Source organism: Carlito syrichta, unplaced genomic scaffold (genome assembly GCF_000164805.1).
Source record: "Carlito syrichta isolate Samal-C Ts95f unplaced genomic scaffold, Tarsius_syrichta-2.0.1 Scaffold254631, whole genome shotgun sequence".
Classification (NCBI taxonomy): Eukaryota; Metazoa; Chordata; class Mammalia; order Primates; family Tarsiidae; genus Carlito; species Carlito syrichta.
In genome coordinates this window covers 196,707-213,925 of record NW_007198727.1, presented here as the reverse complement: position 1 = coordinate 213,925, position 17,219 = coordinate 196,707, and the positions used below count along the sequence as shown (strand labels likewise).

Below are 17,219 nucleotides of genomic sequence, written 5' to 3'. Positions count from 1 at the left end.
ACATGTTCTCTGGGCCAATCTCGGTAAGTCCCAGGTTTGGGGAAGGGGTGGGATCAGAGCTCTAAGAGTGCATCCTCAGAGGCAGGGAGCCCAGGTCTCCAGTCCTGGGGACGTCACCGTGTCTCACCTTGAATGCCAACCTCATCCTACCCAAGGATGGGCCTCAACCATCAAGACCAATGTCTGCTTTCCTCATTTACAAACAAAATTACCCCTGCAGTCCTGTTGCCTAAATGTCTATCACTAGAGCCACCTCTGGGTTAGATGTTGTCTTTGGAAGGGCTCTCTTAGGCTGAGGACTTTGGCACAGCTGGGGTGATGCAACCACCCATTGGCAGCCACAGAAATTGTCCCATAGTGAGGAGATAAAAGGATACAGAGCTGGGTTCAGAGGCAATGGGTCCAACATGGGTGAGTCTGGGGTAGGGACAGGCTGGAAGGTGGTATTGGTCTTAGATGGGAAGGATAGGAGTGGGACAGGCCAAAGTCACACTTTGCTCCTAGCCCAGTCACACCTGGACCCCATCTGGATCCTGACCTGGCCTAAACCAGCCTTCAGCATCAAGAAGCAGAGCAGAGTCAGGCAGAAGATTATTATGTTCTTCTCCTCTGTAGGAAGGGGACAGCATGACCCTGCAATGCACCAAGTCAGCAGGACACTGGAAGGTAGGAAGAGGCATGGTGAGGGGTTGTCCAGGGAGGGGGGGTGCAGGCCAAGCCCAAGTCCAGTGAACCCCCTAACCCTTCCTGCAATGAATCCAAGGAGGAGACGGTCATGAATGCCCATTTCATCAAAGCTCAGAACAGGGAAGAGGCTTGCCCAAAGTCATACTTTGAACTTGGGTCTTCTGGTTCCCAAACTTGAATTGTTACATTCTCTGGCAGAGATTGCACATAGTCCTCCAGCATGATTTCATTGACTGTGTGTGTGCGTTTGTGCTTTAAAACTTTTGAATTTGTCATCAGTCTTTAAAAACCTGGAGAATGCACATAAAAGTCCAGATTTAGGGACTGTCTTGAGAAATCAGAAGATCTGGCTCGCATTCCCACTTGGCACCTGCTGGTGGCACTGAGCAGAGATTGCCCACTTACCTGAGGCCTGTGCCTTCCAATTCCCCACAGCCCTCATCTCTCACCTGCCTGGCCCTGGAGGCATCTGAGTTTGCAATCCCTAACTTACCTGCTGCATCCTGGGGTGAGCCCTCAACCCCAGGGGAATCTAATGTGGATCTCCACCTTATTTTTCTGGAACAGATGGTGGTGTGGGACGAGGAGGGCTTCCAGGGCCGGCGGCATGAGTTCACGGCTGAGTGCCCCAGCGTGCTGGAACTTGGCTTTGAGACTGTGCGATCTTTGAAAGTGCTGAGCGGAGCGTGAGTCCAGAGGATACTGAATCGGGGTGGGGGGTGGATGAGAAGGGAGCTAGAGTGGGGTGCCGGGACTTGTAGATGTTCTAGGACTTATTTTCCCAGGCTCTTATTGTCTTGGTGTGCCCTCCTGAAGTGCTGAGGAATGCACAGGACTGCTGTATGATCATGCAGGTTGCGTACTGCCCAACTGTAGGGGGCACTCACTGTTCACACAGACCCTGCCTACCAGGCAAAGCAGCCCTGGGTGCAGGGGCGGGGGGGGGGGGAACACATCCTTAGAATCCAGTGTTGGATCCAAAATGCCCCTCTTAGCCATAAATTGAAAGTCAATATCGCTCACCAAAAATAGAAGGCAACTGTGAAATAAAGATAGTAAAATGAACCAAAAAAAGAGCTATTAATTCTTAGTTAAATATTGTTGCCTGGCTGAGACTCTAAGCTTGAGGCTTGATCTTCTTTTGGAAAAAAGAGAGATTAGTGAGACATAGAGAGGTGTTCAGGACACACTAGTAACACTGAGACTTTCTAGAATAGCACCCTTCAGTAAACCTTTCTGAAATGATAGAAATGTTTCACATCTGCATGCTCCAATTCAGAGCCATCAGTAACATATGACCACGGAGGATTTGAAATGTGGCTAGTGAGACTAAAGAACTGAATTTCTTTTATTCAATCTTAATTTATTTAAGTTTAAATTTAAGTAGCTACATGCAAACAGTGGCTACCTTATTGGATAGAAGGTTCCAGAAGGTTGGAAAGTAGCCTGGAAGAACAATGTTCTCTCCATGCGATTTGGACTCACTTAATGCTATGCCTGTGAATGCCATTTAAAATAATCTTGGTGGTTTTCACACATCTCACACTGTGGTCAACACTACTTTAGCTTCTGATTTTTGCAGGTGGGGAATGGGGTGCAAATGGGAACAGTGGCCTGTCTAGGATATGTCCAGCAGGCTGGCAGACTTGGCCGGTAAGCAGACAGTGAGTCTGGATAGCTTCCATTTTTCTACTTATAGACAGCAAATGCAAGGTCCTCATGGTCAGACTCCTGAGTCCAGTCACAGGACCAAAACAAAATAAAAAGGCAACAGGGATGGTGGGCATCCTTAGTTATCTTCCATGCTGCAGTTGCCTATGGGGTGGCGAGCTGGAAAGCCCCGTATCTCATGCAGACAGGAGACGAAGATGAGAAAGACCATGTGGAAGCAGTGAGGGAGGAGACAAATGGTCTTGGGGCGGCTCCTCATAAGACTGTCAGTCTCCACATGGCCCAGCAGGGTCACAAGGAATCCCACCGAGGCTTAGGTCAGACTGTGGTCAGCCTTGTGTATGTGACCTCTATGGACACGCAGGTGCAAGCTTGTCAGGGCACGCCCAGGGGCAGCTCCCCTTCCCAAGGACACACGTAAGCCAGCGGGCTGCTGGATCTAGGGCAGGGCTCCTGGACCTCGACGCTATCGATGCTTGGGGCTGAATTCTAGCGTGGGAAATGGCAGGTGGGGGCGGGGAGGAAGAGGGGAGGAGGCCCTGCGCATTGTAGGATGTTTAGCAGCATCCCAGACCTCTACCCACTAGATGTCCATCGCAGCCTGGCCCCAGCCAAAAACATCTCCAGGCATTGCCAGATGTCCCCTGGGGGCACAAGCACCCCGAGTGACAGCCACCGGTCTAGAGCTCAGGGTGAGGGGCTCTTACCTCCCACACGCTCTACCATCTGCCCGCAGGTGGGTGGGCTTCGAACATGCCGGCTTCCAGGGGCAGCAGTACGTGCTGGAGCGGGGCGAGTACCCATGCTGGGATGCCTGGAGCGGCAACACGGCCTACCCCGCCGAGAGGCTCACCTCCTTCCGGCCCGTGGCCTGCGCTGTGAGTCCCACCACCCCCGGAAAGCCTGAGCCTTTAGGCGGGAGGGTGCTCATTGGTCCAGCCGGGGTCACGTGCTCGAATCTGAGCCAATCAGCATGCCCACAGGAGCAGGGTGCTCCGATTGGGTAGGCCCAGTCACCTGCTCTTTGCTAGGCTCACACCACTTATCTCGTGGGTCAGTTCAGGACCAAATGCTGCAGAGTGCAAGTTCTCGTGTCACCTTTTCAGGCCGTATGACGTGGCTCTTCAGTCTTTCTCTTCTCCGAACCTTGGTTTATTCATCTTGAAATGGGGCCATAGTACCAGTGTTAGCATCTGGCCAGAGCCGGCCATAAACTCCCCACCCACGGCAACTTGGTTATGAGAGGAGCCCCCGCAAGCGAGTTTTGTGTCCTTCTTCGGGACTGGGAGACCCTGGAAGAAGCTGGGTACTGGGGATGTCAGGGCCAATGGAAGGGTTCCATTTCTTTGCTCTTAATTATCAGTGCTCCTGATTGTATATTTTACCACTGTTTATGGAATCTGGGTGGGAGTGAGCGTTCTTGTTCTGTGTTACAGATGAAAAAACTGGGGTTCAGAAAGTTTTTTTCTTTAAAAACAAACTTTGCTGATTTGAAATAACATAAGGCACCATATTTATTATTCAAAGTCAGAAAGAATATGGTAGAATAAGAAAACAAAAGTCACGCAGAACCACACCTCTGAGACGGAAGCCCACCAGATTTCCTCTGGTCTTGTTTGCTGTCCACAGATTATGGGTTGAGTGTCACATACCTTAAATACTTGGAATCCAAAGCACTTTGGATTTAAGTTTTTAAAAAAATTTTGCAATATTTGTATGTTTACCCGTTGAGCATTCCTAAGCAAAAAATCTGAAGAAATCTAAGACTTTTTGAGTGCTGATATGAAACTCAAAAGAAACGGTGTGTAGACTGGACGTGATGGCTCACACCTGTAATCCCAGCACTTTGGGAGGTGGAGGTGAGAGGATAACCAGGGCCCAGGGGCTTGAGATCAGTCTGGGTAACTTGGCAAGACCTCATCTCTACAATACATTAAAAAATTAGCTGGTTGTGGTCAAAAAATTAGCTGGGCATGGTGGCACACGCTTGTGTGCCTGTAGTTCCTGCTACTTGGAAGGCTGAGGTGGAAGGATCGCCTGAGCCCAGCAAGTCAAGTCTGGGGTAACTATGAGCGGCCACTGCATTCCAGCCCAGATGACAGAATGAGACTCTGAACTAAAAAAGAAAGAAAGAAAGACTGTGACATGTCTAAGCTGAGTCAGCTGGTAGGTGGCAGATAACTCAGATCTCTACACCCTTCTTAACCACAGTGCAACACACCAGTTTATCACTGATGCCCCATTATTGGACATTCAGATTGTGGTTTTGTTTGGTTGTTTTTTAATTGTTAATGATGAAATCTTTGCTCCATGATTGTTGTCTTTGTGTAAATTTTGGGAAAGGGGATTTGTGTACCAGCAAACTGTATGTCTTTTGAAAGGTTTCTGACACCTGTTGCCTCATTACCCTTCCAAATGGTTTGCAAGGAAGGCTGGTTTGGGAGACAAGGCTAAGGGGGTGAGGGCCAGCAGAGGTTCCTGGGTTTCCAACTGGGCACTTGACCCTGTTCCCTGTGTCTTTAGAACCACCGTGACTCGAGGCTGACCATCTTCGAGCAAGAAAACTTCCTGGGCAAGAAAGGAGAGCTGAGCGATGACTATCCCTCTCTCCAGGCCATGGGCTGGGAAGGCAATGAAGTGGGCTCCTTCCATGTCCACTCTGGGGCGTAAGTGTATCCAAGGCTCTGCCTGGCAGGGAGAAGAGTGGATACTGCGAGGGCCAGGGATACCTGCTGTGAAAACTGTGACTTTTGTGCTCTGACGCTCACATTTCAGAAGAAAACGCTGAGGTACAGGGAGGTATCAGGAAGAAATTGTGAGATTGCAAGTAACAGAAACCTAGATCAAACTGGCTTCACCCCAAAGGATATTTATTGGTCCCTGTAATTAGCTTCAGGCACAGCTGGATCCAGAGGCTACAGCAAGGATCTTTCTCTTCCTCTTGCTCTGCCTGCCTCCTTGTGGCTATATCTTAGATGACCCTTCCTAAATTACAACCAAGAGGGAAGCGTCGTCTACGTTCCAGCCCCAGGGACAGAGTGCTTTTTTCCGCACGATTCCATTGGAGTTTCCAGGAAAGGTGCTCATTGGTCCAACTTGGGGCATGTGCTCAACTCTGAACTAATCACCATGGTCACAGAATGAGGTGCTCTGCTTGGCTAGGCCTGGTCACATGCTCATTGTTAGTGTCTGCCCCATTTTCCCATCTTGACTGAAAGGGGGAGGGGCTACAAGGTCTAGGACCAGAAGAGGGGAGAATAGATGCCCAACTATAAAGAGACAGATGGGTCAGCCTGTCATCCCAGGCGAGTGGATTGCCTGAGCCCACGGGTTCGGGAAACTTGGCGAGACCTCGTTTCTACAGTAAATCAAAAATTAGCCGGGCATGGTAGCATGTGTCTGTAGTTCCTGCTACTTGGAAGGCTGAGGCGAAAGATCGCCAGAGCCCAATCCTTGTCCCTAACAATGCAGGTATCCATGAATTGAAACATTAGCCTTTTTCTTGGAAGTGCTTCTGGGTAAGGAAAGAGGGGGAAAGAATAAGACTTCCCATTCCTTCATTTGTTCATCAAATATTTACAGAACCCGTCCTCTGTGCCAGGCATTGTGTTAGGCACCAGGGATAACGATGACTAAGACACACACGTTCCTGCATCCAGGAGTTTACCTACTGACAGGGGAGGCTGACATTTTATAAATGATTTGAAAATTATCGAGTTGCATGAGCACTACAAAGGTACAATAAGGGACGGTGGACTCATTTGGGAGAATGAGTCACACTGTCCTAATGAAGTGATGGTTGAGCTGAGCCCTGAGGGACAGATACAACTCGGCTAGCCAAAGAAAGGCAAAGGGAACCACATGATCAAAGACCCAGAGATAGGGGAGAGGGCATGGCATATTCTGGGCACGGAAGGAAGACCCCAATGGCTGGAATGTGTTTGCAGCATGGATCCATTTGCCCTCGTCTTGATTACCATGTAGGTGCTTCTGTCGGGTTAACTGTCTGCCTCTTCGCTTTTCCAGCTGGGTCTGCTCCCAGTTTCCTGGCTACCGAGGTTTTCAGTATGTGCTGGAGTGCGATCACCACTCGGGCGACTACAAGCATTTCCGGGAGTGGGGCACCCACGCCCAGACCTTCCAAGTGCAGAGCATCCGCAGGATCCAGCAGTGAGCGGGGGCCCGGCACGGAGGAGCGCATGCGTGCTTGTCCGCCGTGGAGGCACGCTGGAGGCTGTCACGTGCTCTCTCTGCCTTCCCCTGTAACCCCTGTGAACCCAGCATCCATGTGAGCCAGGCCATGCACAGTCAGCACAAAAAACTCAAAGTAATAAAAAAAAGAAGGTCCAGTATTACCTGTGCTTTTCAATTTTATTAACCTTTTCAAAGAACCAATTTTTAGCTTTGTTAATTTTCTTTACCGTTTGTGTCTTATTTCGCTGATGCTTACTCTTAACCTTAGTTTTTTCTTTCTTCTATTTGCCTTGTGTCTACTTTGTTCTTAGTTTTGCTAGCTTTTTAAGGTAGATTTTCAGGTCGTTAGTTTTAGGCCTCCCCTCTCTCTTCCCCCCCCCCCCCCAGTATAATCACTTAGAGCTATACATTTCCTAATGACAGACCAGGAGGTATGGCTTTAGGTGCGTCCCACAGTCTTTTTTTTTTTTTTTTTTTTTAGTTGGAGTCTCACTCTGTCGCCCAGACTGGAGCGCAGTGGCCGCTTCCGGCCACCGCAGCCTCGACCTGCTGGGCTCCTGCGATCCTTCCTCCTCAGCCTTCCGAGTAGCCGGAATTACAGGCATGCGCTACCACGCCCGGCTGATTTTTTGATTTATTGTAGAGATGAGGTCTGGCTGCTCAGGCGGATCTCGAACCCGCAGGCTCAGGCAATCCACTCACCTCAGCCTCCCAAAGGCGCGGGATTACAGGCTGAGCCACCGAGCCCGGCTGTGTCCCACAATTTTAATTTGATGTGCTTTCATTATCCTTCAGTTTGATATTTTCTAGTTTTGCTTGTGCCTTTTTTCTTTCAACCCATAGATTATTTAAAGGTGTGCTATCTAAATTCCAAATTCTGTAAGATTTTCTAGATATTTTATTGTTATTGCTTTGGTTTTTATATCCATTGTGGTTAGAGAACATACTCGATACAATTTTGATTTTCTGAAATGAATTGAGACGTATTTTATGGCCCATTATATGATCTATCTTTGATAGACTTGGAGGTACACGTGAAAATTGTTTATATTTTGCAGTTTTAGGGTATAGTGTTCTGTAATTGCCAGAGCAGGTTGGTTGACAGTGTTGATTAGATTTTTCTATATCTTTGCTGATTTTTTTTCATTTGATTTAAAATAATTGTTTTTTTACTTCATGTCAGACGAGTAATGTGCGGATGCTGTAACAAGCTTTGAGAAAGGCAAGTTTCTTTTTTTTTTTTTTTTTTTTGAGTTGGAGTCTCACTCCGTTGCCCAGACTGGAGTGCAGTGGCTGCTTCCGGCCACCGCAGCCTCAACCCACTGGGCTCCGGCGATCCTTCTGCCTCAGCCTTCCAAGTAGCAGGAACTACAGGCGCGCGCTACCATGCTCGGCTGATTTTTTATTTTTATTGTAGACATGAGGTCTCGCCAAGTTGCCCAGGCGGGTCTCGAACCCACGGGCTCAGGCAATTCACTCACCTCAGCCTCCCAAGTCATGGGATTACAGGCTGAGCTACTGAGCCTGGCAAGAAAGGCAAGTTTCACTCATGCACGTGGTGAACACACCATCATTGTGCTTTTGAACTATGAAAGGATTCTTTGCTGATTTTTAAAAAAATTCAACATTTGAGTTACCAAGAAAGGGTTGTTTTATTGGGATTTATCTGTGTCTCCCCTTAGTCGTGTCCATTTTTGTTTCCTGATTTCCTTCTCTTCAGGAATTGTGATGTTCTGTCATTAGGTGTACATACATATATTTATGATTTCGATGTCTTCCTGATGAATTGCTCCTAGCGTGTGGTTTTCAAATGCCACTCATAGAGAGAGCTGATTCTCTCCCCTAGCAAAACTCATACCCTTTTGCTCTCTTCCTAATTCACTCTCACACACTACCCGGGAATCTCTCATTTAACATCGTCCACGCTCAAAAGAAAGCCTGTTACACAAAGAAATAGTTCTGGGCACAGTGGCTCACGCCTGTAATCCCAGCACTTTGGGAAGCCGAGGCGGGACAATTGCTTGAGCCCAGGAGTTCAAGACCAGACTAGGCAACATAGTGAGAACTCATCTCTACAAAAAAATAAGAATAAAAAAAATTAGTCAGGTGTGGCAGTGTGAATCTGTAATCCTAGCTACTCAGGAGGCTGAAGTAGAAGGTTCACCTGAGCCCAGGAGGTCAGGGCTGTGGTGAGCTATAATCCTGCCACTGCACTCCAACCTGGGCTACAGAGTGAGATCCTGACTCAAAACAAACAAAAAAAGCAAACAAAAACCAAAAGAAATAACTCCCCTTTTACTTGCAGCCTGAGTGGGGAGATTCTCCCCCCCCCACCCCTCCTCCCTCCTTACTTTCTCCTGGTTCTTTAATATACGGATTGTTTAAACCTCTCTCATGAGCCGTCTGCCTGTTTTTCTGGTCTCTCTTGGTTGATTTTCCTCTGCCCACAAATGTCCCTGATCGTTCTGATAAGGACAGGAAGGGGTGGAGTTCTGAGCAGCCTGCTGGAAAAGATAACATTATCTGGCTCAGGAAGGGGAGGGGAATGTTTAGGAACATTTGCACGTCTGTCCATTTTAACCCCTCATTGTATCATCCCATTTATTCAACAGATCACTTGTCTAGGACCTACTGGGTGCCAGGCCTTTGGAAATACAATGGCAAACCAGACACCTAGAGTCCTCTTTCACTCTGTTTGACAGGGACGACAGACAAGTCCATGGCAGATTGCAAATATTCTGTGATGGGAGCTGTGGTGGGGGAAGCACAGGGGGCTCTTGTCTGGGACAGATGAGAAGGAGAGGGGTGGGGGACAGACCCTCTTTGGTGCCTCGTTCTAACTAGCTCTCCCCTTTGGGCTCCATATCCAAATATCCAACCACCTGCTGGACAGTTCCACGTGGATGGCTAATGCACATCTCAGATGGAACCCACCCTAAACTGAAGCTACACTTTTCCAGTTGCTCAGGCTAAATCTTTGAATGACCCATAACGCTTCTCGTTCTCTCACACCCCACAATGCAATCCATTGGTAATTCCTCCTGACTCTATTTTTTTTTTTTTTTGAGTCAAAGTCTCACCCTGTCACCCAGGCTGGAATGCAGAGGCATGCTCACAGCTACCACAGCCTCGACCTGCTGTGCTCAGGCAATTCTTCCATCTCAGCCTTCCAAATAGCTGGAACTACAGGCACAAAACAACCGTGCCAGGCTAATTTTTTGATTTATTGTAGAGATGAGGTCTTGCCAAGTTGCCCAGGCTGGTCTCAAACCCCTGGGCTCAGACAATCCTCTGGCCTTGGCCTCCCAAAGTGCTGGGATTACAGGTCTGAGCCACTGTTCCTGGCCTTCCTGGCTCTATCCTTAAAGTGTACCAGAATCCAAACACTTATCACCAACCCTAATGCTGCTAGCCTCATCCAAGTCACCCTCTTATCTCTCCTCGTGGTCTCTCTGCTTTTATTTTCACCCCTGAGTGATCAGTTCTCCACAAAACTTCCAGAATGGTCTTGTTAAAAACGTAAGGTAGGCTGAGCACAGTGGCTCAAGCCTAGAATTCCAGCACTTTGGGAGGCCGAGGTGAGCGGATTGCCTGAGCCCATGGGTTCGAGAACAACCTGGGCAACTTGGTGAGACCTTGTCTCTACAATAAATCAAAAAATTAGCTGGGCGTAGTGATGCACACCTGTAGTTCCAGCTACTTAGAAGACTGAGGTAGAAGGATCGCCTGAGCCCAGCAGGTCAAGGCTGCGGTGCCCGTGAGCATGCCACTGCACTCCAGCCTGGGCGACTGAGTGAGACTCCAACTTAAAAAAAAAAAAATTAAAGCAGAGGACCAGGTGTGGCAGCTCATGTTTATAATCCCAGCACGTTGGGAGGCTGAGGTGGGAGAATTGCTTGAGCCCAAGAGTTTGAGACCAACCTGGGCAACATAATAAGACCCCATCTCTACAAAAATAAGGTTAACTGGGCATGGTTCCAGCTACTCAGGAGGCTAAAGTGGGAGGATTGCTTGAGCCCAGGAGTTGGAGGCTGCAGTGAGCTATGATCACACCATTGCACTCCAGTTTGGGTGACAGAGCGAGATCCTGTCTCTCAAAAAAAAAAAAAGTAAATAAGAGAAATGTAAGACAGATCTTGTCACTCTCTTGCTCAAAGTCCTCCCATGCTCCCCATCCCATTCCAAGGAAAACAAACAAACAAACAAACAAAAGCAATATTTTCCCTAGCCCTGTGAAGGTTGCCATTATCTCCCTCTCCCCACAAGCTCTTTGATCTCATGTCCCCATAATGGCTGTTCCCTTAAAGACACCAAGTGTGTGAGTCTGCTCAGGCTGCTGTAACAGAGTAACACAGACTTGGTGGCTTAAACCACAAAAATTACTTTTCTTATAGTTCTAAAAGCTGGAAGTCTAAGATCAAGGTGCCCCCAGGGTTAGTTTCTACCAGGATCTCTCTCCTTGGCCAGTAGAAGTCACCTTTCTCGCTGTCTCCACAAAGTCTTAGCTCTGTGTGTGTGCGTGCCTGGGGTCTCTTCCTCTTCTTGGGAGGACACCAGTCCTATTGGATTAAGGATTCCACTCTAATGGTCTCATTTTAACCATATCACCCGCTTCAAGACATTATCTCCAAATACTGTGACATTCTGAGGTACCAGGGATTGTGACCACAACATACGAATTTTGAGAGTACAGTTCAATGTGATGCTCTCCCATTGGTGCTATTTGGACTGCTGGGGGTGTGGGAGTGGAGACAGACAATTCAGTCCATAACACCAGGTTTATACCCCTCTTAGGTTTTTGGCTCTTGCTGTCCCGTTTCTAGAACCCTCTTCCTTCAGATATTTCCCCCCACCTCTCTCCTTTAGAGTCAAAGGTTCACAGACTGTCAGAGCTGGAAGCAAACTCTTAGATCATCAAGTCTGGTGTTTCTGGAATGGACTGTGGGAATAGTTAAGTGTTGCCATGGGAGCAGGGGTACTGTCTCGGAAGTGGTCCCATGGTCAGACCCAGGGAATGGGCATTAGGAAGACACAGGGGTGGGGGTAATTTAGAGAGAGGGCCCTGAAGTCAATCCCTGTGGACTCTGAGGTTTTATGGAGGCCTGGGATGGAGGCTGGACTTGGCCACCATCTTCCAGCCAGATGTGTCCTCACTCTGAGTCCCTGAGACACTGGAAGGCACCGGATGTAGAGGGCTCAGCTACACCTACTATAGAGGGGCTGCTGTCTGAACTTGGCAGCTCTGAGATGGCACCAGCTTCCTCCATCACAGCCCTGGGTGTGCATCTTGGGCTTACCAGTGTGTAACCTCGGCTTCCTCATCTGTTAACTGGGGAAACACAATACTCACTTCTTGTGAGAAGGTAAATGACATATTATATATGCCTGTGCCCAGGGTATGTCCGAGGTACTTGGCAAGCTCTCAGTACAGGTTGGTAGGAGTTGTTAGTATCATTCTTGTTTTTTCTTTCTTTGGGCTATTTTTTTTTTTTTTTGAGTTGGAGTCTCACTCTGTCACCCAGACTGGAGTGCAGTGGCACACTGCTCACGGCCACTGCAGCCATGACCTGCTGGGCTCAGGTGATCCTTCTGCCTCAGCTTTCCAAGTAGTTGGGACCACAGGCATAAGCCACCACACCGGGCTAATCTTTTGTTTTTATTGTAGAGACAAGGTCTCGCCAAGTTGCTCAGACTAGCCTCGAACCCCTGGGCTCAGGCCATCCTCTTGCTTCAGCCTCCCAAAGTGCTGGGATTGCAGGCGTGAGCCACCATACCCTGCTTAGTAACATTCTTTTTTTTTTTTTTTTTTTTGAGTTGAAGTCTCACTGTGTCACCCAGACTAGAGTGCAGTGGCACGCTCCCAGCCACCGCAGCCTCGATCTGCTGGGCTCCAGTAATTCTTCCGCCTCAGCCTTCCAAGTAGCCGGAAATACAGGTGTGCGCTACCACGCCTGGCTAATTTTTTTTTTTTTAATTTATTGTAGAGATGAGGTCTCGCCAAGTTGCCCAGGTGGGTCTCTAACCCGTGGTCTCAGACAATCCACTCACCTCAGCCTCCCAAAGTGCTGGGATTACAGGCTGAGCCACTGAGCAGTCTGGGTGACAGAGTGAGACTCCAACTCAAAAACAACAACAACAACAACAAAATTCATCAAATTAGCTGGGCATGGTGGCACGTGTCTGTAGTTCCAGCTACTGGAAAGGCTGAGGCAGAAGGATCGCCTGAGCCTAGCAGGTAGAGGCTGCAGTGGTCATGAGCGTGCCACTGCGCTCCAGCCTGAGCAACAGAGTGAAATTTGAGACTCAGAGGCTCTGAGAGGTCAAACAACTTGCCTGAGGCCTTGCAGTCTGTAGGAGCATTGAGCCCACTGAGTTGTGCAAGGTTTTGGGAACGCACTAGAGAGAGGATAGGCACAAATGAAACGCATAAGCAATAAGTTGTTGGATTAATGTCCTCCCTTAAAAGAGTTAAGAAGGTAGCCCCTGGCATTTTAGTATAAGCAACCTTGGAGAGACGCCTTAGATCCCTGGGGCAAAGCTGGCAATATTTGCTGAATGGATGAATAAATGATGGAATGAATGAATGAAGGAGGCTCACTGGAATTTGGTGACAGCCCTATTAAGAACTAGCCCCAGTCAGAGCCAAGAGTGAGGCTGGCAACCATAAAAAATGGGACCACAAATGTGAAATGATGCCAAAGCGACAGGCACTAAAGGACAATTTGTCAGGGACGATCTTGAGAGAGAAGGAAACAGAGTGTGAAATTATTTTTCATATCTTGCCAGGAGACCAATTTTCCTAGGTTGTAAAGGAAAGGGAGCTTCATTTATTGATGCTATTTGATCAGAGGGAAGTCATAGGCACAGAACACCCATCGCCCAGAACACTGTGCACAGCCAACAGGGCTGACCACAGGGGCCAGAACTGCAGACCCCAAACCAGTGAACTCTCTGCTCCAGAGAGTAGAAGGGACTTGTCTAGGCCTGCACAGCAAGTACTGTCTCCTTGCAGCCTCATCACCCAGCTACTAACTCCCGTGACAGGGTAGCACACCACAGAGGAAGACAGTACACCCGAGGGTGCATGTGCCTGGGTGTACATACTGCATCCTGTGTTTATCTGACAGGGTAACCTTCAGGAAGCTGCTCTGCCTTCCTGGGTCTTAGTTTCCTTGCCTCTTAAAGCTGGGTGGGTGGGTGGGAGGGTGTTGTGAGGGTTCAGGAAGTTGATACCTGGAAAAGTGCTATGAAAATAACATGCTACATACTGGGAGGTGTTGCTTTCTTAAAAAAAAAAAATTTACTTATCTATCTTTATGAATTTTATTTTTAATTGAAAAATAAAAATTGTATATATTTTTGGGGCACAGTGGGAAGTTTTGATGTATGTTTACTGAGTGGGATGGTTAAATCAGGTTAATTAACAAATCCATGGCTGACTACATGCAGAAGATTGAAACAGGACCCCTATCTATCCCCATACACAAAAATTAAATCTAAATGGTTCAGAGACCTAAATGTAAAACCTCAAACCATAAGAACCTTAGAAAATGAAGGATATACCCTCATGGAAATTGGAACTGGCATCCAATTCCTGAACAAAACCCGAAACCCACAGGCCATAAGAGATAAGATAGACAAATGGGACCTCATTAAACTGACAAGCTTTTGCAAAGCCAAATAAACCATCAAGAGAGCAGGGAGACAGCCTACAGACTGGGAAAATGTATTTGCCAACTCCAGGTCTGACAAAGACTTAACATCTTGGATCTACAAGGAACTCAAACGTGCTGAAAAGAAAAAAACAAACAACCCCATTATAAAATGGGCAAAAGATATGAACAGACACTTCTCAAAGGAAGACATCAGAGCAGCCAACAGACACATGAATAAATGTTCAGCCTCACTAATCATCAGGGAGATGCAAATCAAAACCACACTGAGATACTACCTAACTCCAGTCAGAATGGCAATTATCAATAGCTCAAAAAATAACAGTTGCTGGAGAGGGTGTGGCGAAAAGGGAACACTTCTACACTGTTGGTGGGAGTGTAAACTAGTGCAACCTCTGTGGAAAGCAGTGTGGCGATTCCTAAAAGCTCTAAATATCAACCTCCCATATGACCCTGCAATCCCCCTACTGGGAATATACCCTGAAGAACTCAAATCACTCTATAGAAAAGATACCTGCACACATATGTTTATTGCAGCATTGTTCACAATAGCAAGAACCTGGAAGCAACCATGCTGCCCATCAAAAGAGGACTGGATTAAAAAAATGTGGTACATATACACGATGAAATATTACACAGTCATAAAAAAGAACAAAAACATGAATTTCGCAGCAGCCTGGATGGAACTAGAGTCTATAATACTGAGTGACCTCTCACAGAAACAAAGATCTGAGTATCACATGTTCTCACTCATATAGTGGACCTTGAACATCCAACGTAATACTATAAGAAAATGACTGACAGTGGTGGGAAACTACGGGGGGGAGGGGAAGGGAGATGGGATTAACGGTAGTAAATATCTGTCTGGGGACGGGGAGACACCTCTTATCAACAAGGGTGCCTGAACGAAGCATATTTGTATACCTAACCCTTAACTGTACCCCACAATATCATAATAAAAAATATTGATTAAAAACAAACAAATAAACAAACAAACAAAAAATCCATCACCTCACTTATTTTTTTGTAGTTAACATCTAAAATCTGGCCAGGCTCGGTGGCTCAGCCTGTAATCCCAGCACTTTGGGAGGCCAAGGTGAGTGGATTGCCTGAGCTCGCGGGTTTGAGACCCACCAGTGCAACGTGGTGCGACCTCATCTCTATAATAAATCAAAAAATTAACCGGGCGTGGTAGCACGTGCCTGTAGTTCCAGCTACTTGGAGGGCTGAGGTGGAAGGATCGCCAGAGCCCAGCAGGTCGAGGCTGCAGTGGTTGGGAACATGACACTGCACTCCAGTCTGGGTGACAGACTGAGACTCCAACTCAAAAAAAAAAAAATCTAAAATCGATTCTTAGCAGTTTTGAAATATACAGGGCATTAGTATTATAGTTGCCATTCTGTGCAAGAGATCAATAAATCTTATTCCTCCTGTCTGACTGAAGCTTTGCATCCTTTGGTCAACAGGTGCCTTTCTCTACACACCCCTTCTCCCCCAGCCCCTGACACCCACCATTCTTCTCTCTGCTTCGATGTGTTCAGCTTTTGTAGATTCTAAAGAACACACGGTATTTGTTTCCTGTGCCTGGCTAACTTCTCTTAGCATAATGTCCTCCAGGCTCATCCATGTTGTCAAAAATGACAGAATTCCCCCCTTTTAAAGCCATTGTGTGTATAGACGACCTTTAAAAAAAAATCCAACCATCTGTTGATGGGTGCTTAGGTGGTTTCCGTATCTGGGCTATTGTGAATAATGTTACTGTGAACATGGGAGTGCAGACATTTCTTTGACATACTGATTTTAATTCCTTTGGATTTATACCCAGAAGTGGGATTGCTGGATCATATGGTACCTCTATTTTTAGTTTTCTGAGGAACTTCCATACTGCTTTCCATCATGGCTATACTAATTTTCATTCCCACCAACAGTGCACAAGGGTTCCCCTTTCTCCACATCCTCACCCACACTTATCTTTCATCTTTCTGATAACAGCCATTATAACAGGTGTGAGGTGATATCCCATTGTGGTTTTAATTTACATTTCTCTGCTGACTAGTGATGTTGAGCATTTTTTTCATCCATCTGTTGGCCATGTGGATGCCTTTTTTTGAGAAGTGTCTATGTAGGTCTTTTGCTCCCCAAAAAACTCTCGTCAAAGAAAAGCCCAGGACCAGATGGCTTCATGGTGGAATTCTATCAAACATTTAAGGAAGAACCAATACCAATTCTTCTTAAACTCTTCACAAAAAATTGAAGAAGGAATACTTCCAAACTCATGTGATTAACATTATTGTGATACAAAGTCAGACAAGAACACAAGGAGAGAAAATTATAGGCCAATATCCCTGATGAGCATAGATGCAAAAATCCTCAACAAATTACTAGTAGACCAAATTTAATGGCACATGAAAAGGATCACTCACCATGATTAAGTGGGATTTATCCCTGAGATACAAGGATGGTTCAACATATGTAAATCAACAAATGTGACACATCACATTCACAGAACGGAGGACAAAACCGCATGACGACCTCAATAGATGCCAGAAAGGCATTTGACAAAATTCCACATCTTATCATGATAACATTTCTCAATAAATTAGGCATAAAAGGAATGTACTGTGACATGATAAAGACCACAGCTGACATCATGCTCAACAGCGAAAAGTTAAACTCTTTTCCTCTAAGATCAGGGGCAAGACAAGGGGGCCACTCTCACCACCACTATTCAACACAGCACTGGAAGCCCTTGCCAGAGCAATTAGACAAGGAAAAGACTTCTCTTTCTTACTCTTCCCTTGATTTCTCTCCTTCCCTTCTGCCCCAGTTCCTCCTCCTGTCCCTTGTCCACCTGATTTTCTCATTGCTGCCCCACTGAATCACTCCCCTAGAGCAAAGAAACTGTGACAAAGAGTCATTGGATAAAGAGGAGTGAAAACAGCCGGGCTCGGTGGCTCAGCCTGTAGTCCCGCGCCTTTGGGAGGCTGAGGTGAG

The 17,219-nt window shown here is 47.0% G+C and overlaps 1 protein-coding gene across 1 annotated transcript; it reads left to right on the top strand.

Moving 5' to 3' along the window:
• CRYBA4 (crystallin beta A4) lies at nucleotides 1–6,713 on the top strand. The gene is made up of 6 exons (XM_008052057.1): nucleotides 1–23; nucleotides 616–666; nucleotides 1,255–1,373; nucleotides 3,095–3,236; nucleotides 4,882–5,024; nucleotides 6,385–6,713. Exons 1-6 carry the CDS (start codon nucleotides 3–5, stop codon nucleotides 6,530–6,532), a joined length of 624 nt encoding a protein of 207 aa, XP_008050248.1. The 5' UTR covers nucleotides 1–2; the 3' UTR covers nucleotides 6,533–6,713.
• Nucleotides 6,714–17,219: the final 10,506 nt, after the last annotated feature.

What these genes read in the sequence shown, in the direction of transcription:
- CRYBA4 (XM_008052057.1), top strand. Translation starts at nt 3, where the DNA reads ATGTTCTCTGGGCCAATCTCG. An exon ending in AGTCAGCAGGACACTGGAAG is followed by an intron (nt 667 to 1,254) that starts GTAGGAAGAGGC and finishes TTTCTGGAACAG; the next exon opens with ATGGTGGTGTGGGACGAGGA. An exon ending in TTCCATGTCCACTCTGGGGC is followed by an intron (nt 5,025 to 6,384) that starts GTAAGTGTATCC and finishes TCGCTTTTCCAG; the next exon opens with CTGGGTCTGCTCCCAGTTTC.